We start from the raw sequence: 9,540 nt of genomic DNA, 5'->3' as shown, positions 1-9,540 counted from the left end.
AGCCAAAGCCAAAGGAAGCAATCAGTAAGAGCTGAACTATCTCCTTCCTTTCCCTTACACGTAAGCCCTGAGTTACCCAAAACCCAGAAAACAGAAAAGATACACTATTATTAGATAAATATTTATTGGGGAGAATCAATAATCTCCACAAGGAAGGAGTTATTTCTGGATGGGAAGTCTTCCCCCCTGGAAATTCTGGAGAAGTCTTTTCTGTCTAAACAGTAGAGACAGATATCTGAACACAGTGCCTTCAGCAGTGCTGAGCGCAGCCAGGGGTGCTTGGCCAGCTTGACACCTGCGGGTGGGGCTTGGATGGGCCACAGGCTCCCTGTGGGACACTGCTGGGGGATTTCTGTGACACAGTCGCTGGTCCTTGAATGCCACAACTTTCTGGGGATGTCTCTTATCTCTGACCTGTCTTGTACTTGGAGGATAACCCTGGCCAGCAAAGATAGCTTCTTGATGGCAGGACTTGGTGTTTGTCACTTTACAGGAGGGAGCCCTGTAGTTGAAAGGATGCCCCTGGACAGGCTCTTTCCGGACCTGCACTTCCACCTTTCGCTGAGTTTTCCTAGACTGCACTGGGAAAGGAAGGGGCTCTGGAGAGCAGGTGACATCAATTGCATGCTGACACCCCAGTTTCTCCTCTAGGAACTTCCCGATGTCTGTCACAATTTTCTGAGTTTCAGTTGTCCCAGTAAAGGCAGCTCTACTTTTAACTAGGCCTCTGTTCTGCACAGTTGATATGGGCCTGCCCTTTTCCTGGGCATCTTCTTGCCTTTTGTATTTTATCCCAGAATAAAGCCATTGCAAGAAGTGCTTCATTCCTTTTCTGATATGGCCTTCAGGAAGAGGCTGTCCCTTCTGTGATACGGTCTGGGAAGACTTGCTCGCAAGTGTCTCCTCTAGTACCATGTCCTGAGTAGGGAAACTCTTCCTCCTAAGTGTGGATGTCCCCAGCCCTGTATCCCCTCCACCAAGCTCTTCTGCCTTGGGCCCCAGAGGGCTCACTCTCTTTGCAGTTGGTGGGAAATTCTTATCCTGGCACCTCCTTAAGGCATGCTTAGGTTCCTGCTGCTGCTCCGTCCTGATTCTTCTGTCCTCCAAATGGACACGCAGCACCTGGGAAACTCCCACGTCCCCACCTGAGACAGCCTGGGCATGAGTCAGTGAGGCCTCGCAAGTCAAGTTATCTGAAGTGAGGGATGTGTCAGTGGTTTGGCCTTGAGCCTGGCTATGCTCCCTGTTCTTCAGTTTTAAGTTTAACTCACTGAAAAGTTGTTTTTTAAGGTCTAATGATTTAGGATCTTGGGGAACTGGTAATTTGGGTGGGGGGCTTTCAGTGGTCACGGTAGTTTCTACTTTATTCTCATTCACATTTATCATTTTGGAGCTCCGTGGCTTGCTAGTTGTCAACATGTCACTAGTTTTTAATTGAAGAGTATCAAGCTCCTCAGCTGTGAATACCTCCCTAGACAATTTGGGCATGGAAACAGGTTCTGACTTCTCCACCTTTTTGCCCTGTTGCATTTCTCCTTTATCACTGGAACTCACACTCTTATGCTTCGGCTCATATCTGGCCCCAGCTTGCTTTGCAAGCAACTTTTGGGGATATCTGTTGGCTAGTTGAGTCTGTGTGGCATCCTTAATTCTCTGAACATCCTCTGCCAGCCCACTGTTGACACCAGAGCGTGATTGTCTCAGGACCCTCTGTCCTCCTTTGCCCACAGGTGAGATGGCAGGGAGAGAACGATCCAGGACAGGGGCTGAATTTGTTGCTCCCACTTTGTCTCCATGGAGAGATTTAGAGCTTCCTCTAAAGGACTTGAAGCTCCCAGATTTGGAGTCTGCCTCCGAAATCACATTGGTTGAGGAGGGCAAGTTGGCATGAGACAAGGACTGGGATGAGGCATCTTTCAATTTAAAGATCTGTATGGATTCAAGGACCTTGGCGGGAAGGGCCCACAACATCCTCATACGAAACCTTTTAATATGGGCTTCCAGCATCTGTTGTGCACTGGAATCAACAAAAGTCAGGTCCTGGAAGGTATTCAGGGAGTAGGCCTCACCCACTGATGATGGCAAACTTCTCTGTTTTGTTTGGGTGTGGGATTTCACAGAAGGAAGCAATGTTTGCTTCATAGCATGCCATGAACTATGCACAGTCCCAGGGAGCCGACCCTCATTTATTTCCTCAAACTTCTTGCTCAAATGTACTTTTAGGACATTTTCAAGTTGTCTCTGACCTAGACTCTCTGCTGACACCCTTGAATTTTTCTCTGAGAGACTCACCATCTGACTGTTTAGGTCTTTCTCAGAGTCATACCCCAGATCCTTACCTGAAGAGCTCTTTGGGTCATTCAACAGGTGATCTTTTGGGCCATTCTCTAGGCTGTGTCCCAGATCCTTCCCCACATCTTCCTCTAGCTGGAACATTTCTGAGCTCCTCTCATGGAAGCTTCCAGTTTGGCTCAATCCAACATTTACATTTTTGCTACTCTGACTCTTAAACACAGAGATCAGTGAGACTTCATTATTGCTCTCCGACTCAGATGCCTCTGAAAAACTATTTGGAGGCAACATCAGTGACACAGACTCGTAGATTCTGCGGGGCAGGCCCCACCGGTGTTGGATGAGCCTCTTTCGAAGGTGATGCTCTAGTTTCTTCCGAAGTTCATCACTGAGAGGAAACTCCCCAGGAAGGATGGAGATTGAAACATGGGCCTGGGGGGCCCGGTGGCGAGGAGTCTTAGGAGCTGATGGACAAAAGTCTTCCTGAGATCTTTGGACCACAGAGGGTAAACCCCACAAATTTTCCTGTTGTTTCTGCAAGATGTTCCATTCCAGCCGTTGAATTTCAGATGAGGAGAGAGACTCTGACTCATCCTGAGGTCTGTGGAAATGTACTCCACAGATCCTAATCTGGGGTAGAGGATCAGATGGTATGACAGGGAGTGGGGATTGAGGGTCGGCCTGGGACTGGACCTGAGTGAGAGGTAGGGGCTGAGATTGAGGCAGGGTTTGAGGCAAGGGTTCAGGCTGAATCTCAGGCAAGGACAGAGGTAGGGGATCGGGAAGCACTGGTGATTCTTGGCCTGTGGAGGCATTCGAGTTTCTATTGAAAATAAAGATTGAGGAACTGTCAGCCAAGACATGAACAGCAGAGGGCAAGGACTCGCTGTGCAGAGATGGGAGACCCCAGAAGAACTGGATAGGTTTTTGCTGTAAATGGTCCTCCAGGGTCTTAGGATATGGGGGCTGCTGATGCACATGCAGCTCCTTTGGTTTGTCTTTGCTGCTCCAGAAGGGAAGGCAGACTGCTGAGTCATGCTTATCAGCAATTGACTCTAACATTTTCCATGAAGAATTTTGTTGGTAGTCTGGCCTAAGTTGTTCTGGAAAAGAATCTTTTTTATTTTCCTTTTCCTTCCACATCAGGAAATCGCTCCTCTTTTGGACTTGTCTCTCCAGGAGTGCCAGGACATCAGGGCTGAGAAATGAGAGGTTACCAGGCTCTACAAGGTTGGCTGCAGGGTCTCCCCCAAAAGAGGCCTCTGGAGAATGGAGGGCAAGAAACTCTTGATTGAAATCACATTGTGCCAACGTGGAAGGGAACAAGCCTTTGGCATGAGCTTGCCACCAGGAGAAGTCTGAAAATGACAAGCTGGAATGATCAGTGCCTCTGAGTGCTGGGACATAAGTGGACAACACACCAGGGCTTTCTGGAAGTGAGTTCTCAGGAACAGGCTTCAATAAGATGGCAATTGATTTAGACTGAGTGACAGTTGAAGTGCAGTCTGGCTGTGGTGAAACAGACAGAGTTGGTGGTGCATGATGACAGGCAGAAGAATCGGGGTGATTCACTGCCTGGGACAAATCTGATAAGGGATTGATATCTTGGGAAAGGGTGGGGTCAAGAGAGAAAATGGTATCCGGAGACAAAGTGGCCTCTCGTGGGAGAACAGGATCTGCTGTCTGAGTGTCATGTGGTAGGAGAGGGGGAAAGGCAAGGGGTTGGGGTGGGGAATGGTCCACAGGGAATTTGGAATCCAAGGAAGGAAAAGGCTCTGGTGCCAGAGAGTGACCCAGTGGTGAGGGTGAAAAAAAATCAACTAAGGGAGTCACTGGGTTAGGGGAGAGAACGGAGGCGGGTAGTGGGGAAGGCTCAAGCAGAGAGGCTGCTGTTAGGTCTCTTGGAGGGACTGTTGAGAAGGCAGGGGACAGAGTAAACGATGACTCAGTCACAGGAGCTGTGGAAGCCAACGGGGACACAGAGGAAGTAGAATCTTCCAGGGCCTCTGGGTATAGCATCCGATTGACCTCAGCAGTTGCCTTATTACACACTTCGCAGAAGGGGTCTGGACATAAGAGTTGACGAAAGCGGATGGTGTCATCGTGCCGGCCCAGGGGGCTGCAGAAGACAGGAAGTACAAAGATGCAACCAGGACCAGAACAAGGAAAGGGGGACCTGCTGGCCTGGCAGGGGTGGGGTCATTTGAAGCCTGCTGCCCCTTCACATTGCTCCACATCCATGAGTTCACAACATGCTCAGTAGCCCTCACCTCAAGGCCTTCATCACACACTCATTCCTATGCTACCCCCTGCCATGACTACAGCAGGTGGCACTGAATCCCTGGAATGCATAGAACATGCTAAGGAGGGATCAGGAAAGAAGGGGAAAGACTAGTCACCTTTTCAGAATAGAAATCAGCTTCGTTTTCTCCTCTGTTTCTGTCTGGTGACATCTCCAACCTGAGAAACCAGGAGAGTGGGTTATATGTAATGAAGGTAGAAGCATAGGTATAATAAAGGAGTCCCCTTACGGGAAACCGTTGGGATATTAGACTCTGAAAGACCTAAGAATCAGTAGATGAGGTCAAATGGTCAATGACATTAACATGTGTATGTTGCTTCTTGTAAAGCACTTTCACATGCATTTTATCTCATGTGATGCTCAAAAACACCATGTGAAGCCCAGAGATCAGTGTTGCCTTAGAGAGGGATCTGATCATCCAGGAAGTCAAAGGACTTTTACAAAGTCAGGACACAGAAGTTCTGACTCTTGACATCTCACATGGCCACCTGTTGGGAAACACCCATTGCCCAGGTCCATCACTGCTTCATGCCCAGCGATGAGCAGAGCAGGGAATCTGAGAAGTGTCTCAGGCTCTGACTGCCTTCCCATAAGCCTCTCCTCTGAGAACTCTGGTTTCTGAGAGAAACTGTATCTAGCAGTTGACATCCTCAGAGATCAGGGACCTTGGACCTCATGGAAAAGGCAGGAAGGGTCACCCTTGGAGAGTTCAGATGGGATAGGCAGAACCTTACCTTTCGGTGTTCCACCTTTCCTTCTCCTCTTGGCTCTGCCCTGATGCTGAGAACAAAAAGAAAAGAATGAAGGGCTGGGGCTCATTTCTCTCACTCCTCTCTAGGAAACTTGGATATTCATTATCCATGAATAATATGACTCTATTTTAATTAATAGAACTTTATGTTCCTTCCTTTTTTCAATTTTAAAGGTTTAAAATGCTTTCAATTTTTTTCTTCTTTGACAAACTCAAAGACGGGCTTTTGTCTATGAGGTCCACACTTGATATTCTCAGTCAGAAGTCATCAGCCCAAGGAGGGCACAGCATCTGAGGCCAACAGTCACGTCCATGTCCCTCAGATAGGACCCTGTATCCTGGAGCCCAGGCTCCAGCCTCTGCTCAGAGGCTCTCAGAGGCTCAGCATTGCTGCTCTGATCAGCCCAGCACAAATGAAGGCTCTGTTGAGTGATGCCTGACATGAGAATGTGACGCATGATCAAGCATTGGGGAGCTCTGTTCTCCTGCAGAGATCCCAAACTCTCCAAATAACCCAACCCAGGGCCACAAAGTTACTGCAAAGTTATTGCTTGGGATTTTATCCTGGAATCTCCAAACACTCAGATGGGCCATGGGCTTCAATTGGAAGCCTTAGTCCCCCCAGAACTACTGGCCCTGCCTGGCCTATGATGTTCTATCCTCTCCTTGAACTTCCTATCTTAGGTGTCTCTCTGACCCAACCAATCTCACTGAGAAATGTGAGCAGGGGAACAAGAAAATAAAGAATCATTCTTTGAGAGGCAACTTTTGGTTCTAGCTGCAACATTTAAAGAGCTTGGGAGTCATTACTCCAGTCTTTAGAAGAAGCAAAATCTGAACCAATTGAAAGTCAGTGACTTTTCTTGTAGCATTAGAGAATTAAGGTCACCGGGCAAATCACTCCAAAATCTTCATAGAGGGTGAATGCAGAGAATCACAGTTGAGGTCAGCTTACCTCAAGCAGAGGCCACTGGAGCCATAAATTGATAGGACACTTAAAAGGACACTTTGACAAATTGCTAGAGGATGCACGTGGGCTAACATGAGAGCGAGAAACTCCTAGGGTCATTATCTTAGGGGGGCCTCCACCTATTCATGGGTTTCGCCTATGGGAACCCCACCAGGTTCTCTCAATGAAGAGCCATGAAAAATTCTGATGTTTCTGGTGGAGGAGTGTGGGAATGGGAAGAAAAGTAACAATTTTGAAAACATTCTGAAATATCCCCTGAATGTTCTCCATAACGGAAGCTTACTCAGCAGAGGAAAAGACTACCAGAGACTTATCCCACATGGGAGAAGGGAAATTATCCAACTCCAGTTCCCTCTAGCCCTCCTATCTCTTCTAAAAAGTGAAAAGAAAGAAAGAGAGAAAAGTGTTAGAAACATCTGTGAATAACCCAGGGACACAGGCCCACTAAAAGACAGATTTAATCATATCCCCTCCCCCCCAGCACCTTACTACCACATCAACAGGGCTCCAGTATGGTAAAAGAGGATCATAGCTGAAAGAGCTGCAAGGCATAGGCTCTATATAAGGAGGAGACTTAGGGAAATCTGAAGACACCAAGGGAGATTAAAACAAGGACACTATAGGAAATTGAAGTCTCTGACATATACACGTCCATGTCCCTCAGATAGGACCCTGTATCCTGGAGCTCAGGCTCCAGCCTCTGCTCAGAGGCTCTCAGAGGCTCAGCATTGCTGCTCTGATCAGCCCAGCACAAAGGAAGGCTCTGTCGAGTGATGCCTGACGTGAGAATGTGACTCATGATCAAGCATTGGGGAACTCTGTTCTCCTGCAGAGATCCCAAACTCTCCAAATAACCCAACCCAGGGCCACAAAGTTACTGCAAAGTTATTGCTTGGGATTTTATCCTGGAATCTCCAAACACTCAGATGGGCCATGGGCTTCAACTGGAAGCCTTAGTCCTCCCTGAACCCCTGGCCCTGCCTGGCCTCTTTCCCTAGAAGGATGATATTCTATCCTCTCCTTGAACATCCCATCTTAGGTGTCTCTCTGAGCCAACCAAACTCATTTTAAAATGTGGGAATAGAAATGGAAACAACAATAAAGAATCTCTGTTGGGGGCTCACCCAGGGGTACTTACCTTTCGGATGTCTTTGGTTTTACTGAAGGTAGGTGAAAATGGCAAGCTCACCAGGTACCACAGGAACAGAAGAAGCAACCCCAACCCGCACGGGATGATGAGGTTTTGGTCAATATCCAAGGATGTTGAGCCAAAGCTCAGACGTGAGTCAGTAGCGCGGTTCAAAAATGAGAGAGCATTCCATTTTCTGAATTCCATTATCTGAATCACAAGTCTGACTGAAGTTACTGAGCACTGAGAGTGTGGGTGCAGTCCCAGGCCTGCATCACAGAGCAATGAAGAGTCACAAAGCGTTTGAGTGTGGGGGAGGGGACAACATGGAGAGGGTGTGTCCACAGCCCCTCCCCCCACCCACCAGTCAGCAGACCCTTCCGCTGCTGCTGGGCCTTCCAGGTCCCTCTGCCCTACCCTGCCATTCTATTTTCCAACTCCATCCTTTCATGGTTTCATATATTTACAGTAATGAAGTTTTCTGCTTGTCCCATCTGTAACCCAGATACTACCTGGGTCCCCTTTACTGTTTGATAGAAACTTGACTTGGGTCTCACCAATTCCACTGCCTTAAATGTCTGAAATACTGTCTGGAATTTTTGCTTGTACCCACACATTTATACTCAGGATCATATATGTCCTTAAATCCATCTTTCCTATAGAATCTTTTCGCTACACAAACCCAGTTATAAAGAACTTAGAAGTTCTTTTATCCAGTTTTGTGAATGTTGAATAGGAAATTTTGCTTTTTGTTGCAGTCAGCCGTTACCATCTTCAGTCAGAGGGGCTGACTCAAATAATTAAAATGAATAATTCATTATTCAACATTCACAAAACTTAAGTTACTATAAAATAAATGTAAATAATTAAACTTTCATGAGATCTTGAGGAGAAGTCTGTAGCACTTATTTTTCTGAAGTTAGTGAAGCTTAAACTGCATAAAGACTTTTAGGACATGCTACACACACACACACCCTTTGACAAACCAATCTGGTATTTTCAAATCTAAGAATAAAGTGTTTTCTCATTTTATTCCAATCTTCCATCTTTTGTTTTGACCCTACTTCTTCTTACTCTACCTAAAATACAGACAGTTGCTGCACTCTACGTCAATTTTCTAACATGTGCACAAATCCCTGCCCTAGTCAGTTTGGGCTGCCGTAACAAAACACCATAGACTGGGTGCTTAAACAACAAACACTTATTTCTCATAGTTCTGGAGGCTGGGAAGTCCGAAATGAAGGCAACAGCAGATTCTGTGTCTGGTGAGACCTACTTCCTGGTTCGTAAACAGCTGTCTTCTCCCAGCAACCCTGCAGGAAAAGTGGGTGAGAGAGCTCTGTGAGATCTCTTCTATAAGAGCACTAATTCCATTCATGAAGGCTCCACTGTTATGACCTAATCACCTCCCAAAGGCCCCATCTCCTAATACTACGATATCATATTGGGCTTAGGGTTTCAACATATGAGTTTGGTGGGACACAAATATTCTGTCCGTAACACTACCCAAAGGCTGTGCTAAGTCCTCTGGTGGCAGGGTGGGACCTAGGAAGGTCAAAGCCTTAGAGAAGAATCAAGCCTTGAGCAGCCTTACCTGATTATCCTTGTGGGCCCTGTAAATATAATCTTTTCTTAAGTGTGCCTTGCCACAAAGGCTGAGAAGCTCTGCTCTATATAATCATCCCCATAAATGTTTGAAAATCAACTACCTGCCACGCTTTTTTTCAGGCTCCTCTCGTCAGGTTTAAATAATCCCAGTATTTCCCTCCCCTCTTCCTACATTTTCCTTTCTAAACTCTTTATCTTCATGATAGCTGTTCTCTGAACTGTCTCCTAATTTCTCATGTCTTTCTTAAACTGTGGTGCCCTTTATTTGACACCCATGGCCTAGCACAGTTACTTGATCTCCTGTGAAAGGGTTAGACAGCCTTCAAACCCACAGAGTCTTCTTTCAATTATGCAGGAACAGGTAACCTACCCTGAGGATAAAATCTGCCAAGAGGCACCACTTCCTCCTGACCTTGATATACAGCCTCAGCCAAGTTTTCATTTAATAAATATTTACTGCTGGAAACTAGGAGACACAAGTACCTGTA

The 9,540-nt window shown here is 46.7% G+C and overlaps 1 protein-coding gene across 2 annotated transcripts in view; it reads right to left on the bottom strand.

Moving 5' to 3' along the window:
* Positions 1-136: 136 nt before the first annotated feature.
* The window catches only part of LOC103019235 (spermatogenesis-associated protein 31D4-like), a 215,289-nt gene continuing 205,885 nt past the window's right edge, over positions 137-9,540 (bottom strand). For both annotated transcript variants that reach the window (XM_057549053.1, XM_057549054.1), the window contains 4 exons: positions 7,454-8,757; positions 5,329-5,374; positions 4,692-4,752; positions 137-4,411 (listed from right to left, as the gene is read on the bottom strand). In XM_057549053.1, coding sequence (XP_057405036.1) covers positions 160-4,411; positions 4,692-4,752; positions 5,329-5,374; positions 7,454-7,651 — 4,557 coding nt within the window. In that variant the 5' untranslated portion in view covers positions 7,652-8,757 and the 3' untranslated portion in view covers positions 137-159. The remainder of the gene's footprint in view (positions 4,412-4,691; positions 4,753-5,328; positions 5,375-7,453; positions 8,758-9,540) is intronic.

Source organism: Balaenoptera acutorostrata, chromosome 6 (genome assembly GCF_949987535.1).
Source record: "Balaenoptera acutorostrata chromosome 6, mBalAcu1.1, whole genome shotgun sequence".
NCBI classification, from domain to species: Eukaryota; Metazoa; Chordata; class Mammalia; order Artiodactyla; family Balaenopteridae; genus Balaenoptera; species Balaenoptera acutorostrata.
This window is presented reverse-complemented; position numbering and strand designations above follow the sequence as displayed.